Here is an 18,872-nt window from a genome sequence, read left to right on the forward strand (position 1 = left end):
TTTTAGCCCTCCTCCCACTCTCTTTTTCCGCAGCCAGAAGAAACTCTCGCTTCTTCTCCGCTCCCGTTCAGAGGTTCTGTTCCCTCGGAGTTTGCGCCGGGACTCCATTTCCCATCGTCCCTCGGGAGGGCGGTCGCTTCCGGGTTGCTGTGCCGGGCGCGCGTGTGGAGGGGGAGAGAGGGGCGGGGAGAAAATGTTGGAGGAAAGGCAGTGTGTTTACTTCCGGCCACCCTGAGCGCGAGAGCGAGAGAGAGGAGAGAGCGCTTGTGTGTCTCTCGCCCGCCGAGGCTGGTTGGCTGAGGGGACCCGGCGGGCGCTGCCTTGGGGGCGGGAACCCAGCGGAGCCGCCCGGAGCAGCAGCAGGAGGAAGACGAGGCGGCGGCGGCGAAGAAAGAAGAAGGAGAAGAAGTAGCAGCCGAAGTAGCAGCCGCCTCCTCCTCCGCCTGAGGGAGGAGAGAACGGGGCGCCAGGCGGGAGAAGGTCCGGTGCGGGACAGGCGCCACCCATGAGCCGCCTCAGAGGCCGGAGCGGGCGGTGAGGAGAGGAGCTCAGGCGGGCAGGCAGGGACGCAGCCGGAGCCGCCTGCTTGCTCGCCCGGCCCAGCACCGCGGCGGCGCAAGGCAGCAGGCGGCGTCATGGACTGGCTCATGGGGTGAGTAGCCTTGGCTGGGCGAAGCGGAGGGGGGTGGGGGGCTGGGCTGAGGTGGGGTTTTGTGCTTCGTTCCAGCTTCCTCGTGGGGTAAGAAGGTCAGAAGGGAAGGTGTTTCCGGGCTTGCTGGCGGCTGCTCCCACCTCCTTTCCTCCCCCCCCCCCGAGGCCGCGGGGGTCGGTTTTGGCACGGCGCTGGCAGGGTCAGGTGCAAGTTGTTCCTGAGTTGTAGTCAAGATTGGATTAACTTGGATTAAATTAGCACCCAGCATACTTTAATCCCAGCCACCACCTTTCTACTGATTCTCAGTCGGGGCAAGGTAAAAAATGGGAGAAGATGAATTTCATGCTGCCTGCCCGAACAAGCATAATGTGTGTGCGCGCGAGCGCGCACGTGTTATGCACACATGCAGATTTGGAAAGTGCATCCTTATGCATGGAGTGGAGGTTACAATCTTTGATTTGCCATCTAGAATCAGGGTGGTAGTTACTCCAGGTAAGCAAGTCCTGAGATTTTTTTGATTTTTTTTAAAAAAGATGCAATCTGTGAGAGTATTTGGGAACTATTTTACGCTTGGTTATGCATGCACTGTCCTATGCAGTTGTGTAAGAACCAGAGACTATAATGCAGGGGGTGTCCTGGATTTCGGGGGTGGGGGGAGGGCAGCAGATCAGGCTTGAATAAGATGCAGTTGCTATAGAAACCTTAACCCTGACACAGCACCAGGATGTCAAGGAGGAATTTCCAGTGGTGGGAGACTTGGCAAGGGGCACAAAAGGGAGTGGTGTGTGAGTGAAATGCAAAGTGCTCACTTTGATGGGAGTAGTACATTGGTCTCGTGTGGGTATGTGGTGGTCAGTGTATTAAGGTTCTGCTGAGTGGCAGAGATGCTGGATCACATGTCCGTAAATGGCATTTTCTAATTGCAAAATATGGAGCATCACAACAGCTGGCTTGGGATCCTGTGCTGTTGGAAAGCAAGGAATACAAAATGGTTGGTAATACCTGGTTGGGATTGAAGTGCTTTGTAATGGTGGGGGCTTGACAAGGGAGTTTCCGAAAAATCATAACTTGTTCAGGCGGAGGGGCAGAGAGGTAATGTGCAATAATGTTAGGAGTGGGATTTTTTTAAAAAAAATGGGCTGATGCTTTTATACTTGTCAGCTGTCCAGGACATGAATATTGCTTAATTGGGTTAAGAGAGAGGAGAAATGTAGCATACATATATTGCTGTAACCCATCAATTTAGTAATAATTTGGATTCAGGAACAGCAAGTTGCAGCACATTTCTGTCAACTTAGACTTCTGTTTTTGCAATATCACTTCAGGTCACACCTTAAAACTTTTCCAACAGTTTGTCTGCTAGAATGTAAAAGAGGAGACCTTGGCGAAGGTTAAAACCAAATCATTGCCACCCCAGGGGGCTTGGAGAGCTTGGGATTAATAGTACTAATTACCCAGAGAGACAGAAGGTAGAAAGCTATTTGCTGTTGGTTTTAGGGTTGAAAATCTCAGGCAGCTGAGGGATGCTAGCTATGATTAAATGCAAACGCTTGAATACTGACTGCGCAACTATTCTTGACTTGGGTGAACTATGAATAACGGTGATGCGAAATTCATTGGTGAGTAAGATGTGTTCCATAAATGTGCACTCAAGTTATTTATCTTTATGTAACAATTTGATCTTATGCCAAAGGATAATAGTTTGATAGGATATCATAGAGTTTTAGTAGAGGGGTCACAAGCCTTGTGCAATTTTAGATGTAGGTGGGGAAGGTGTCTTATGCTTAGGGTGACTGAAATCAAATCAGTTTTGGGTAATACTTCTAATAAGGGTTTCCGGCTGCATATGCTGCTCCTCGAGAATACTTGCTGGGACATCTGGAGCAAGCATTGACTTTATGTGTATTATCAGATTAGGCGAGCTGGCTGATAAATTGTATTATGCTTGCATGTATGCCCATCAGTAGAGATGGGTAACATAATGATGGTTAGTTATTTAAAACCTCAGAGGTTTTTCAGAGTTAGGTCAGTTACTCCTTTGATGTTTGTGTTTATAAATCATAATGTATAGAAGGTAGAATTGGACCGTGTAGTTATAAGTAACACTTAGGGTAATTTAATGCAAATTGTTTGTGCTGACCTTTTTCTGAACTGAATCATATATAGATGAATAGAATTGTGTACTTTAGTGTGGCTGGGATTCTTACAGCATTATGCAAATCAAACTTAAATTGCTATACGTGCTTGCTGCTATTACCTGCAACTTTTGGAACACTGTTCACGGTAATGGTGCCTGCTTTGTTTTATCTCAGTTACTATAGGCTTTCTACTTGTGTAGTCTGGTTTTGAAGCGGGAAGCCTTCAAAAGTTAATGTGTGCACTTCTAGAACAAAACACATAGTATTTTACTACTGTAGCAAAGTTCTGATAATAGACAACAGACTTGCAACTAAAACTTAAAAAACAAAAGCCTAGTTTGCATGTTAAGATAAATTATTATTAATAGCTTACTACAATCATAGAAATTGGACCCTTTTGACGACTCCCCCTAGTGTGAGCAAAAACTACAATGCCTGACTTAGTGTTCTGTCTGAAGTGCGGATCATAGTTTGTTTTGGTCCACACCATGATTAGTAAGCCAAGAACAAACCCTGGCTTCACATCATGGTATGTTTGTCCCAAAACAAAACTTGCTGTAAGGGAAACACTACTATGATATTGGGGTCTCCAAAACTGATGATCAGGGGAATGTTTTGTTGTGAAGAATCTTTGTTCATACAGTGTTTTACAAGGCTGTAGGTCCTGAATTGCTGGAAAATAACAAACCACCATCCTTGATTCAAACATAATGCTAAGCCACTGTGGTTTGTTGCTTGCAGCAACAAATTAACAAAGCCACAGCCACCCCTCTAAAGCTTTATGCTACCTTTTAAAAGAGGGATTTCTGTGAAATAAACTTTGTGTTTCTTAACTTTGTGTTTTCCCTCCAATACTATTGCGCATTAATTTTCTTTAGTCCTTTATCTAATTACCCCTGAATAAAGCCTGTTGGAATAATTCAGAGTCACAGAATTGTAGAGTTGGAAGGGATCCCACAGGTCATCTAGTCCAACCCCCTGCAATGCAGGAATCTCTGCTAAAGCTTCCGTGACAGATGGCCACCCACCTCTGCTTAAAAACCTCTGAGGAAGGAGAGTCCACAACCTCTCGAGTGAGTAATTGGGACTCACTTTTGAGTAGACATATACAGTGGTACCTCAGTTTTCCATCATCTTGGAAGCCGAACGGTTTTCGAGCACTGAAAACCCAGAAGTATGGTAATTGCTTTTTATACTTTTGTATTGAGCAACATTGTCAATTGTCCTTATTCTAGGCTTTCACAGTTTCAAGTTCATTTGCTCTTTTGAGCCATTATTCAAAATCTCTGGTTACCTGAGTGGAAGCATGGTGCAGATGTAATGTTTGCTGATCTCTTAGGCATAGTTAAGAGATTGGAAGCATGCACAGACTCGGGTGCCTTCAGTGTTTAACATGATGCGTGGCATAGCATCCTATTTGTATCATGGTTAGCTTTAACCAGGGTTTGATGCTCGTTTGTAAGCTTTGGTTAAAGCTAACTGTGATGGGTGTTTACCCTCATTGTGGTAATGGCTCTACAATATATTTTTATTGTTTTATTGTCTGAGTTTCTGTGGGTTTGGGGGGGGGCTGTACACAACTTTGAAATGCAAATAATTAAGCAGTATGGGAACAAATATTAGGAAACACTACATTCACACCAAGCCTAAGGGCAGTAATCAAGATGACTTTGTACTACCCAGAAACATTGTGCTTCTCTTTCGTGTTCTTGTATGATTTGCTGAAATTTTGAGGGAAGAACTATGTGAAACAAACTGTCATAACTGGATCACCAAATTTCTATGACCTTTCTTTACATTAGTTAAATATTGTGTATCCTGCTGCTGAACACTGCCATATTCATGTCAAGGTCAGTGACTTACAGGTGTGTGCAAATCCAGTTAGTCTGCACAGGTGTTGCACAGTAAAGGGGAATATGTTAAGCAATATATTGCAACTTTTAAGAATGGGAGATTACAATTTTCCTGTTATATGTAGACATACGACACACCAGTTTGAATGGAGTTCAGAGTTGCATTAGGATTTTGTGCACTTAAATTTGGTATGAATATGTTGAGCTTTGTTTCCTTTTGGAAGAGGATTGATTGCTATGAAAGTTTGTTCTGTTAGTTTTAAGTGTCAACAAATAGTATCCATGGTTGTTTTTAGTTACATAAATTTCTTAACTTTTTATGAAGGAACAAAACTGTTAATACATTTGTAGTTCTGAAGTGACAAGACAGTGACCATTTCATCATGGGAGCTGATATAATGTTATGTGACAATTAAAAATATTTATTGAAGAGCACCTTATTTTAGGAGACATTTTAACATCACCTGTCAAGTATTTTCTAGCCAGTTAATCTTCTCACCTTTGGAACTTTTAAAGACTTGTACATTCTGAAGGAAGACAAAAACATGGGGCAGGGAACATGTGCCGTAGACTCCAGTAATGATGACCAGTTGGCGTGACAGAACACTGTTCTATATTTTTGTACCATATGCTAGTTTTTAGAAATACTAAAATTGTAAACTGTCCGGAGTGCCAAATGCCAACAATAACCTTCTATTATTCTGTATACAGTTTTCAGAGCAGCTACCTCTTTATTCAGTAGAAACTTCAAGCTGGTCAGTATTATAACCATGTTGAATTCACTATCATATGGAACTGAATAGTTAAAGAACTGAGAGATACTGTTTTAAGAAACCCAAGTCATCCTTTGTCTATGCTTGTGTGCCGCATACATCAAAGTTTATATTCTTCATACATTTTGCACATTTCTGGTACCTTCTATGTAGAGTGTCAAGTATTGTTCTTCTTTCCTTCTTTCTTTCTTATTTCTATACCGCTTTTCTACCATGGCATGCAACACTGTAATTTTTAAAATATCAAAACAAATAAATGACATAAAATGTGAAGTTGAGGTGTAGGGTTGGAGCAGTTCCTGATGTTGTCTTTGCCTGTCTTCCTTGCTCTCTTCTTCCTGCCCACAGGACAGAACATGTAATTTGAAAAAGTAAACATTGTGCCACAGTAACTAATGGTCTAGCATCAAAAATTGCTTACTCCGGTGGAAATAACTCCTCGTTTAAAGTTAGTTGGAGCCATACTTCCCCAAGCACTGCTCATGGGAGCCACCAGTTTTCTCTGAGTCCTGTTTCCTCTTGCAGCCCTCAGAACCCTGTGAAAAGCTGCTCCAGAGAGTTTGAGGCAGGAACTTCCTCCACTGGTTCTCAGTCCTTTTCCCCAACAGAAAGACAGATCTGGATCCATATTACCCTGAGAAGTGATGGTGACATACAAATATGGTTGTATTAATGAAACTATGGACATCTTGAATGGGAATTTCCAATGTGCATGTAAACTTAGAGTTACGATGCTAACATGAAACATTTAACATGTTACGTCCTCGTGTGGTAGACGAAATCTAAACATTTTAGAACTGCATTAATAGATTGGATCATGGCCCATTCGGGCTAACGGAGGTAAAATTTAGCTGTCATGACTGGTAGACAACTTCATGAAGAAGTCCTCTATCAGCGGCTAATTTCTTTTAGAGCCATCTTAATTCCTTAATTATGCATTGTGTGACAAAGCTCTTCATTTTGTTTGGCCTGAATTTAATGCTAATCAGTAATTAATTTGTAGTTTGTCAGTAAGCCCTAGAATATCATCTCTTGTCACCTCTAATTCTTGAGATGTCTTGCCTGAAAAAAGTAATTTAAGCATGATATCTAATATCTTCCACTGAAGATTGATGCAGAGAAGCAGAATGATATTGCCCTGCCCTTCTTTAATACTTTCACACCTTGGCTATCTAACAGTCACCTCCCAGGCTAGTTTCCTGCTTCTGTTGTTACTTACACAAATGTTGGTCTTAATGTTTTTAACATGCCTATTGTCAGGACACCTTTTTGTCAGTTTGTGCTTCACTTCATTTGGACAGGACTTTAGAGGAAACCGCCTTGGCTTTTATGGCTTCCTTGTCTCTGCTTCTTAGCTATACTGGCATACCTTTGGACTTGGTCTCATCTAGACAGCTCTGTAACTAAAGTTTCTAAGATGTTTATCTAGACATTTTTGTCACAACCTCTAAACATTGCTCCCCCATTGCATTGATTGCATGCATGTAAAAGACATTTTTAATGACCATCATGGGAGGTAATGTGTAAACCTGTTCTGAGTTTCACTCCTTTAATCAGATTGCACATAACCTCTGTTCCTACTACAGACTATTATTAGGGAGTCTAGAACTCCCTAATGTTTGTTAAAAGTGCTGCAGCTGCTTAGGTCAATATAATTATTTGTTAACTAGCTGTCTTCTTTGTTGACTAAGCAGTCTTCTGCAAGGAGGCTTCAGAACTCTTGGATTTTTTCATTGGAAAAGTACTTCTAGTAAAGTTTCAACTGTTTTTTGTCTCAGTCTGGTTTACATGTCAGTCACAGTAAGCTATAGTTTGAAGTAAACTACTATATTTGTGCCTGCTTTGTTACCTAACTTGGCAAAAGGAAGAACCCATGGAGTGGATGACTTAGCATTATATGTGATTCACTGTGCATGGTTTTTTCTCTCTCCAACCATGAGTGGAAGTCAAAGTGTTTCTTGTAGCTTACTACTGGATGCTTGTTTCGTAGAAGCAAATCATATGTAACATCAAGCCAGTTTCTCCATGGCTTCTCCCAGCCTGGCAACGGAGCAAGGGAAGCAGGTGAGATTGAGCAGAATGCACCAGCACATTGCTTGTTCATGGTAAACCTTAGTTTAGTTCAGATTATGGTTTATTACAATGTGCAGACAAGACAGTGTGTGCGCACGATTCGTGTGTTTACCATTATAAATGTTTTATATTTTGTTTATGGTACTATAAGGGTCTACTATGTTGCACACTTCTAGAACTAGTTTTGGTATCATGTATAAGTGAGAACCATGAAGGAGTTAAGAAGGTTGGCAGCTACCCAAAACAGTTAAACAAATTAATGTTAAAAAAATAGGCACCTTGTCTGAACATAACAGCAGTCTGATACAGGAAATGAATTAGATCTTAAACATTTATTAAATTTCTCTGTGGCTTTGTTGAGACAACTTAGAAAATTTGGGGAGTTTCTCAAGAGCAGCTAACAGATCAGATACAATCTTATGATATAATCTCATCACTATTTCTTGCAGGTAGACTTTCTCCAAACCTCTGTTTGAAGTGGATTCGAATCCAAGTTGGTTACTACACATAGAAACATAAAATTGTAGAGTTGGAGGGGACCCCAAGGGAATCTCAACACACTGCCTCCCATCCAATTTGAAACTGTATTGGACCCTGCTTAGCTTTGCAAATGTTCTGACAGTTTTATTGCTACTGTGCAACTAGATAGTTGCTATGGATGGATATTGAGTTTAAAAGAAACTTTCCCCTTCTTTTTGTAAAGCCTTGGTGTCACTTTGATTTACACAGCTGCAGTGTATATGCTTGCTTTCAGTTCTCATTTAGGCAGGTGTTACTCTTTTGTATTCCCACTGCTTTTTGTATTCCCACTACCTTTGTGAACTTCTTTCCCTCTACAGAAAACCACTGAAGATATCAGACCTATGTTTTCCACCCATGAAAAGGTTCATATTATTGAAATGTTTTGACCATCATATGCCCTAAATGTCTGATATAGTGTTTTCAATAATTTTTTGTGACTTCTTCAAAGATACTTAAAGGTATAGAAAAAAATAATTGGGAAGTTTGACAATTTTTGGATTCACCTAGCCGCAGCATTGAAAATTTGTCAGGTGGATTTTGCACCTGGCTATTGGCCACTTGTGACCAAGTGAAAATGCCCGGGCACCAGGATGGTACCTGATGACTCCACCCTATGGAAGTACATGCCTGGGGATCCTTGGATCCTGATGACTGTTTTCACACAGTAGCAACACATCCTGTAAAATTGTATACATTATATTTTATCTGCACTATCAGAATGAATTCCAGGAACCAAAAAGTTGTATTGAGAAATACAACTTTCAAGCTGTCTGGTCCCAAAAATGGCACCTAGACATTCTGTTTTGGTGACTATAACCCTGGTTTAAGGAGCCATCTGGCATATGCATATATCTATATTTATATCTATAGCTATCTATCTCAGAGTTTCTAATACTCCCTGGTAGGTAATGCATTTCATTGTTGTAACAGAAGAAATAAGTGGATGATCTCCCATTACAAAAAATTAACTCAGTAAGAGAGAGTTTTGGCATCTTATATTCTGTAGGACACTGTGAAGCTTATTCATAGAAGGGGTGCTCTAAATATGTTTGCATCAATCAGAGCAGTGATGGGAATTTGTGGTCCTCCAGATGTTGCTGGATTACAGCTCCCATAATCCTTGACCATTGGCCATGCTAACTGGGGTTGATGTGAGTTGGAGTCCAACGACACCTGGAGAGCTGTTGTTCACCACCACTGTCCTAATGGAGAGCAGGTGAAGATACACAGTGAAGATACACAAAAAAATCAGTTTGAAGATTAGCATCCTGTAGCATGCTGTTAGTAAAGAAAAATTAAGGCCATGTTCCTGAAGGTAATGTCCTTATAATGATAATGCATCTAGTTGCATCGTTTCTCTTTTAATATTTTCAAGCTTTGGCATTCTGTTTGTGTATTTGTAGGTACAGGCTTGTTGTTTCTTTTTCCTTTTAATAGGACAGCACACAGGAGAATCTCCAGGAAAGATGTTAATGCTAATGGTTATATATGTATGACATAGGTACTGATTTGCTTGGTTTGGATGAGATATTCAGGGAGTTCTGTATTTTTCCTTCATATACCAAACAGGGTTCACAGGAGGGCATTGCTTTAGCTTTGGCTGCTGACCAGAAAGTTTTCAGATGCCTTGGACTGTAAGCTGAACAAAGACAATAACTAAACAGACGTTGATTTCATTTTTCTTAAAAAATTAAACCTTTAACTCTTGGATGCCAAGAGAATTCAGGTCATAGTTGTGATAAAAATTCTTGTTGTGGTTGTGTGGTATGTTTGCTGGACTGTCTCATGGCCTCTGGAGAATGTGGGCAATGTGCCCTGGCATAAAGAGCAATTGAAAGAACTGAAAGCTGGCCTGGGTTTTCTCTCTTGCAGGAACACATAACATTGGTTTTCTTGATTAACTTGGTGCATGGACTTGTTAGATCACACGTTCATGCTAGTGCTGATAATATTACTCAGTGCACAAACTTCATCTTCTTATTTGGAGAGACTCCCCCCCCCCCCCAATATATGCTATGTAATTCTTCCTTTGTTATCTTTCTACTTGTGGGAGGGAGAGTTCCCTTCAGTTTCTTGTTTTACTCAGTAACAATTTTATGGGTTTCAGTTAGTGTGAGATTTGTCCGCTGAATTGAGCCACCTTCCTTTTGTAATACTTTGTCTGTAAGTTTTGTTGCTGTACCTGCTGTCTTTATACAGCAAACCCAGAAGTTACAGCCTAGAAATAGGGAAGTGTGTCTTCAGTGGCAAGAGCACATAGTAAGTTAATAGGCCCTTGGCTAGTAAAAGAATGGCCTGGCTATTTCTGTTAATCAGATTAACGCACGCATACACATGTTACATTTTAATCCTCCTATGTTTTTTAGATCAGTTTGAATAATTTATGCTTCTTCCAAGGCACTTTTTGATGATGAGTGTGCTCTGTGACCTTCAGCTCTGGAGTACATACTTGTATTATTTGAACTAAAAGTGTTAATTTCTCATGTGTGTGTTTGTCACAGAGCAGGCATTTAATGCTGTTAGATGGGGCTTTGTGGCACCACCACTTGCTGGGCAGTAGTTTGTTAATGCTAATGGTTATACTTCTCTCTGAGCATCCAGAGCAACAGAATATTGTAGGGCTTACATAAAATGCAATGTGAACAAAAAATAGTCCTTTATACCTAATACAAACCAGGAACTGCTGTAGAAGAAAATATGTGTTTTGTCTAATTTCCTTGCCTTGTGCATGGATGAGGGGAGGAAGATGAAAGGAGAACATTTTCCTGAGGCTCACCATGACTTGTTGCTACTCATGCACTTAATAACAAGCTATGGTTTGTCGTTGCATCTACGGTAAACTGGGTCATTGTCCCTCAGGAATGCATGGATGCAGCTATCGGTCTGTGAGGGGGTTGATTTTGTTTTATAATGCAAGTGCTGTACCTTTGTGGATAGAGTTAAGTGTGGGGTTGTTAATTTTTGCTGTGTGCATATCAATTTTTTTCTTTTCAAACAAAATCTGTAGGAAATAACTTCTATCTTTATCCTATTTCCTGTATTATTAGTCTCTTTCATTTGGAGAACAGCTACACTATCTCCTTTCCCTTTTTGTACTGTATTTGCATATTTTATAACTTGTAGACTTGTTGCCGGTACTTTGTTCTTTTCCAATTTCTGTAGTTTCTGCAAGGAAGACATGTGCGTGCAAAGCACCTCATATTCACATCCTGTTTTCAGGCACTGCACTTCTCTGATGTTTCTATTAAGAATGTGGCTTCGAGGGATGGATATACAATGCAGTTCTCATTGGAAAAGATTACAAAAGTTCTCCTCACCCACCACTGTTCAGTTGTTGTTGTTTTGTTAAAACACGTCTCCTGCATAACACTTGCTTCATCTAGTTGTGGTGTTGAAATCCCATGTTTTAGTAGTTATTCTTTATTTGACTGTCTAACCAGTTTAAGATTCTCACTCTGAAAAAATTCAACCACAGAGAAACGTCAATTGCACAGTGAAGGAAGTGGTCTTGGAGAGGAAACTAAACTTGTTTCGGTGTAGTGTTCTCTTTAGTCATCTGGCTAAAGAGATGTGCAGATGTATAATACTGGAAAGTAAGAAGTAGCACCGAAGTTCATTTTATTGAAAGTTGACCCTATCTGCACATTTAAAATAAATGTGTAACTGTCTGGCTGCATTCTAAATAGAAAGAATTTGCATTAGAACTCACTTAATTTTCCGCTGCAGCTTTAGGGGCTATGTCAAGTTTGTCAGTTCAGGGCTACCGTAAATATAATCAGCAATTGTATAAGCTAGAAATGTTAAGATTCTTATTTTTACTGATATTTTTCTAAATATGTGTATCTCTTCATAAATCTGTTTAAGGCCATAGAACTGGGTAGCAATCTAGAATGCTCAGTGAATCCTCTTCAAGACAAATGCAGCTGGTTGTGCTCTCTGTTCTGATGTGAGGTACAAATCGGTATGGGTCTAAAGACTCATCAAGATTATCTAACTACCAGTTGCCCAATTTTTTGCAGTGTACAAGTTGTAGTTATGCAGGCTTTTGAACACAAGCAATGTGAAATCATTGCAGCAATTTGAATAATGCACGTTCTTCTAAAATAGTATATTTGTAAGTGGGACACATTCTACAGAGTTTGACACGATACCATATTGGGTACGCCTGCTTTAGAATTTAGGTTTGTTACAATAAAACCCTGTGTTCCCAATCTCCTGTGTGACAATTTCTGGTCTAAGGTTGCAGCTTCCTATGTATAGACCAATAACTGAAAGAGTACTCTAGTTTATGGGTGAAGAAGAACCTGCAAATAGAATTCATAGAATCACAGAATTGTAGAGTTGGAAGGAACCCTGAGGGTCAACTAGTCCAACCTCCTGCAGTATAGGTACCTCAACTTAAGCATCCATTGGGCATCAAGAAAGCAGTTGTACCTCTGCATAGTGGAGGGACTAAATTGTGCTCTTCTGATCCTCAGCCTACCTATATCATCAGAAAAAGGCAGACCTTTCCATAAACTCAACCAAATCCTGATGCAGGGTTAGGCATTTAACCCATCAACAAAATATTGTCAAATAATCACTCCTTTCTTTGCAATCAAATGTAACTTTGATAGGTGTAAAAAAGAAAGGAAGGAAATTACAGTGGTACCTTGGGTTAAGTACTTAATTCATTCTGGAGGTCCGTTCTTAACCTGAAACTGTTCTTAACCTGAAGCACCACTTTAACTAAAGGGGCCTCCTGCTGCCGCTGCACTGCAGGAGCATGATTACTGTTCTCATCCTGAAGCAAAGCTCTTAACCTGAAGCACTATTTCTGGGTTAGCGGAGTCTGTAACCTGAAGCGTATGTAACCCGAGGTACCACTGTACTGCTTACAGGGACATTTGTGGCTGATGATATTTAGCTGTTTTTAAACAAATGCCCCAGTACATAGTATTTGACCAGTGCTTTGCCCTTGAGTAAGCTTTAATATTTCTTTTGCAATATCTTTGCCATAATCATTTTGATGCAGTGGGAGGACATGGTAGGTCTCTTCCCCCAGCAAATATCTGGATGTTTAGTGGGTAATAAGTATGAAAAAGTAGCTCTAATCTGAACTCCCTAACCTTGAAATGGTAACTTTAAAAGGTTTGATAGCCCCTTAAATGAAATGAGAACTATGACTGTGGAGAAAACAGAGAACGTCTATTTATGGTAGGTGTTTGTCCTACAAAATATTACTGTATGTTGGTGCATTGGGTTGTAAGGGTGAGAGGCTTGTCCATCTCTGAAGCCTTGGAACTATCTATAAAAGTGCAGTGCTGATGGAAGGAGGCTTTTTTTAGCTCACTAAAATGATTAGGATTTTTGGACAGAAGCAAACACTTGCATGGCATTAAAATATCTTTTGAGCTAAAAATAAATGATACTATTTTTAAAAAGTAAGTGCATCAGTTCTGGGTTCTGCATCAGCTATCTGACTAAGTATACTCTGAGTAGACCCACTGAATTTAATATGTATGACTAACTTTAAGTCTTTTTGAATTAAGAGGGTCTATTTCAAGTATGACTTAGTTGGATACCACCTATTCTTTTGGTCCTTGGTAAATATTCCAGTAGATTCCAGATTAGAGCTAAGCAAATATATTGAAGTCAGGCTAAGGAGTAGGCCTTATAAAATATCAATCCATGGCTATCATTTGGATATGTTCAGTGAAATCCTGTTAAATGACCTGATTGTGAAATAATGATAGTTTGTCGGAGCTCTGCTCTTGTGCACCAGGTGGTACGAGTATAATGGTCAAGTGATCTTAAGGAGGTAAGTTATGATGTGTAATTTAGCATCCACATAACCTTCTTGTGGTCTTGTATGAGCTAAATTAGTTTTTAGGATTAGCGCACATTTTTGTGTATGTTCAACCAAACCCCTTTTAGCTCCCAGCACCACTGCTTATCTTGTGTACATCCTGTTGCTGTACACAAGAATGTCGGCTGAGATACTAAAGATTCATAGGAGATCTGTGAGGTTAGGAAGAAGGATGATTGGAGGCGGTGGCTGCCTCCAGAGCCTGCCCAGCTACTCATGCCACTGGTTTGAGGAAAGGAACTGAGGGAATGGCTTCCAGCTGCTGCTTGTCACTTCATTGAGATCTCCTGTATTCACTTCCACCTCTCTGTCTACCAGAACCAGGCCTGTGCTGGTGTGTGTGTTTCCAGTCACCAGTAGTTTTCTAACAGCCGGCAACTACTTTGAGGCATAGCTTGTGGTAAGAAGCCTGATCCCCCCCCCCCCCGTTCATTTCTCAGGAATTGAAATGTAGGGATCATAGACCAGATCTACACACAGAGGGTGTAATCAACTGCATCCATGCATGTGCAGAATAGTCTCACACTCACTCACTATCCTCCTGTCTACCTACTGTGTGCCTCTTTGGAGTAGATTTTGCACCTGGGGGTGTACAGGGGCAGGGAAGTCCTGTTGCCAGAATGGACATGCACTTGTGTAGCATTTGATTTTACCCAGGAGCAGTTCCTGTGAATAGCCTGGTTTGCTGAGCGTGAGTATTCTAGCCTCATCTTGGAGCACTTCTATTTGCCTACCACTTCGAACATCTTTTCGCTTCTCTTTTCCTCTGTCCGCAGGCTAACAGGCAGTGCATCAGTACACTTGTTACAGCTCTTAAGTGTACTGTGTCAGTTTCACAGCTCTCTGGTGTAATGTGAAAGGCAGTGGGATAGGTTTATCAGAAGCAGCTGTTTTTATTTTGTAGATTGTTGCATGGGTGGAGTGGCAAGGGATGGGGCTAGTAGCTTTTGCAGGAGATTAAGATGTAATTGCAGATTTGCCTTTGAAAAACACCCTGCTAAAGAACAAAACCTGTGAGTAAAAGGAATAGAGCATCAATACATTTTAATAAGCCTTTTGCTTATGGATCTTTGTAGCAGCACTGCTCTAAGCTGTAGGCCTCAGAATACGTTTATTACATTCTCAATTTTGCCTTAAGTAATCCTTTTTCAATTGTGCATTGAACATGGGCGTGGCTAGGCTGTTGCTGAAATGGCTTGTACAACCTTCAAAGGATACTTGAGATGGGTCAAGGTGTTTTGAGGCAGGGACTAGCCAATGAATTCACCCTCTCTATATAATCTATGTCTTATACCCTGAAAGTGCTAATCAAAGAACATGCAGCTCATTAGTGATAGGAAAGGAGGAGTCTGTACAATATGAATACTAGACCTTTATGGAAAGGATAAGAATATACTGCTTTGTATAGATATTTTCTTCATCTCTCAAAACACTTCTTAGAAATCTTAATGGTTCTGAAAGGTAGTGTAGTGTCGGTATAATTTTCCCCACAGTACAGATTGGATGAGTATTGTGGCTGACCTAAGAAAATCTAGTTTGAAAATGTAAACCACTTGGTACTTTTCATTAGGCTTTTTTATCCCTTCTAATTCTAGGTGTGAAATTCTAGAGAAGCTGTGCATTTATTATTTATCAGGCTTATCCTTCAGTAGAACTTACTATGATGTACATAAAGTTTCCAGGTGATCTCCTGTCTAGGTGTTGACAAGACCCAGACGTGCCTGCCTTCATTAAGGTTCAACACCAAGTACCTTCTGACCATAACTTGTTGGGGAAAAAACACCTTGAAAATAAATACAAAATTGTTTTAGGAATTTACTCCTATTTATTTCTTCTGTGTTTGGGAATGCATGGCCAAACCTGATCCTTGGCATTCTGTTGAAACTGAAAGGAGTTTAGAAAATGTATCCTACAAATTATAGCATTGTTTGCATTCTGTGATGTCCTTGTGAAATGCCTAAATTATATTTCCTGTGCTGATAAGATCCAAGATCAGTTATTCTAGTAGCAAATGGTGGACATATAACAGCCCAATTTCTCATTAGTTCAAAATCATTTGTGAAATGTCTTGTGCTATCACAGATGCTTTGTGTTACATCTAATGCTAGTGCCACTTGCAGAGAAGCTAGTACAGATTATTTCTGAGCAGAAATAAGTGCATAGAGGAGCACTGGAGTGTCTGCCTTGCACTAAAGAAACAGCAACTACAGGCAAAGTGGCCATAGCTGCCAGATCAGCTGCTGAGAGGGTGTAATCCTCTTCCATAAACAGTCAGCTAGCTTGTTTCATGTTGCCTGAAACTGAGGCTGATCCCTGCAGCCCTGTTTGGAAACTTGATTTTTCTTGCCCTGCCCCTCCTCCCCCCAAACCCACTTTCCATCCCATCATCATTGGGAACATTTTACAATGGTAATGAGCTTGGCAAGCACAAGGGCTCTGCCTGCTGCCAGGATAAAACACAAATAAGAAAAACAACAGCGGCTCCCTCCTTTCTCTCTCCATCCTTTGCAGTGGGGTGGCTGGTACCACTGTGCCCATGCTGTAAGGAGGATAGAATGTCCTGCCTGCGGTTTCACGCAGATGGCCTGGAATCTGTCCACACTGGGCAAGAAAAGAGGGAATGCCACTCACTGGCCACCCTGTTGTTTGTGATTAAACAGAGGGAAGACAATGCATCTAATTTCTCTGTTGCTCATTTAAAAACATACTGGCATGTATTGTATATTCTGTGGAAGTTGACCAGGGATGATCCAGGAAATTATAGACCTCTAAAACTAGTTTTTTGTCCCATATGGTTGGCATCTGTATGTCTTGGGACAGATGGATTTGGAAGAGTGTGCCAAATAACCCAGTGGAAAGCACCTAAGGGTAGAGTTATTAAACATGTAGGAAAAACAAGCTTGCCACCACCAATCATTCATAATTTTTTGAGATGTCAGTAAAGACAGATGGAGAGATCTGGCTACATTAAAACCCACTTCCAAAGGATATTGCACTTATTCCTTGCGATGAGTACATTTTGGGCTTTCTCGTTTATTAAAGAAATAGCTAAGGACAGAGGTTCATCATATGATGAGGATAGAGGAATTTCCTCCATTAGAGTATCAACCTGCAAAGGCCCTGGGGACTATGTTTTTTATTTTAACTGGCGAGGCAAAGCCTCTATTGTTCCTGCTCAGGACATCTAAAGACACTCAGGGAAGTTGAATCACTGTTGGCTGAAAGTCTCTGTGTTTTTAAATGTAAACAACAGCTGTGATATGCGATTGGTAAACAGAAGAATAAGATGTGTTGGCATTTTGGATTTATTGTTACTGGATGATTGTCATAATATATTCGGGGAGTTCAGAGTTTAGGGTAGATGGTGCTCAGAAGTTATTGATAGCTATTCAGTGATGATGATGGTGACTGAACTTCAGTGACAGTGCGGGTGTGAAGGGAGAAACCTTGCAGGCACAAGGGAATGCCTCTAGAGGTGTATGTGTGCCTGGATCTGCTGCGCTGGCAATCCTTGGATTGAAACAAATCCTATTTTTGTGTGTGGTGGGGTGAACTTGAAATTCCTGGGTTCACATAGCTGAGACACTAACTTGATGGCCTTAGTTAGAGGTAGGTAGCAGTGTTGGTCTGTCGTAGGCGAAACAAAACAAAAAAAATAAAAAAAATCTCCCAATAGCACTTTAGACTAACTAAGTTTGTTATTGGTATGAGTTTTCATGTGCATGCACACGATGTATCTGAAGAAGTGTGCATGCACATGAAAGCTCATACCAATAACAAACTTAGTTGGTGTCTAAGGTGCTACTGGGAGGAATTTTTTTATTTTATTTTGATGACCTTAGACACGCTGTTCGCTCAGCCACAATTTTCTATCTAAAATAGGAATAATAACCTATTTGAAGGACACATTGTGAAGATGAACAAAGGCTTGTAAAGCACAAAGTGCTAAAGTGCTATGATAGGGTGTAGTAAACTTCAGAATTACTAGGTTTTAGAGAAATGCAGGTGGCAAATGCTACTTCAAAAAGCTCTTATTGCTCTGAGCTCTCCCCCCACCCCCCCAAATGCTGTGGAAGTGCTACAGGGAAAAAACCTCAGTGACTCCTGATGCTAGTTGTAATTACTCAGTGTGCATTGTTGTCATGGTCTGATGTAATTAAGTTAGATGAAGAGATGATTTTGGCCTTTTGCTATTGATGTCCATTTAAGATTCATATAATAGTTTTTAGTCAAATTACCAGTCCCTTTTCTGAAGGCAAGCATTTCCTCATTTGTAGGGATAGATCTCATTTAACATTACTGTAACTTTTAAGTGTACACGTACGTTTTTGTTTCTATCATTGGCTTAATTTGGCAACAGCAAAGCAGGTCATTGGCAGTCAGTAGTGCGCATATTGGTCTGTGCATTTCTTCCTTTCCTCCCTGATTTTTAACATTAGTTTACTGTGACATCTGAATTGGCACACAGTGGCATTGCTTTGCCTCCAAGTGATACTTCACCAAACCAATTCAAATCAGTGGAAAGATGCTGCCAGTGTTGATTTTCTCTTGTAGCAAACTTGATGGACAGGAGGGTGATGAAACAAAGTCACCCACTGAAAAAGTGGAGGCCTTTGCATGCTTGGAGAGTGAAGCTGACTCCAGAGGACCATTTGATGAAGATATAAAAAGTTTAAGGGTGATATTTCTTCCCTTAACTTTAGCAAAGGATTAAAAAAAACTTGGTGGGTAGAGCATCACAGCATCATTCACAGGGTTGGAGCCACATGTTGGGCAAAAGATTTCTGCATTTCATGGGGTTGGACTAGATGACCTTTGTGGTACCCTCCAACGCTACAATTCTATTACTTTGTCAGGCACAGCAGGGAGGAGGTATATAACTGCACACCTCACGGTGCTGCTCAGGTTAGGCACTTGCTGATCAGATTCTTTTGCAACCAGCCCTGTAACCACCGTACTCTTTACAGTACTCAGGCTTGGAATGAGTAATTTACAGCATGGAGGGAATACCTC

General features: G+C 40.8%; 1 protein-coding gene across 1 annotated transcript in view; it reads left to right on the top strand.

Moving 5' to 3' along the window:
- Window positions 1–218: 218 nt before the first annotated feature.
- MOB2 (MOB kinase activator 2) overlaps window positions 219–18,872 on the top strand; it is a 103,248-nt gene continuing 84,594 nt past the window's right edge. Inside the window, exon 1 of the mRNA XM_081904590.1 lies at window positions 219–652. Coding sequence (XP_081760716.1) covers window positions 636–652 — 17 coding nt within the window. The 5' untranslated portion in view covers window positions 219–635. The remainder of the gene's footprint in view (window positions 653–18,872) is intronic.

This window comes from Podarcis melisellensis (genome assembly GCF_964234715.1).
Source record: "Podarcis melisellensis genome assembly, chromosome: 1".
NCBI classification, from domain to species: Eukaryota; Metazoa; Chordata; class Lepidosauria; order Squamata; family Lacertidae; genus Podarcis; species Podarcis melisellensis.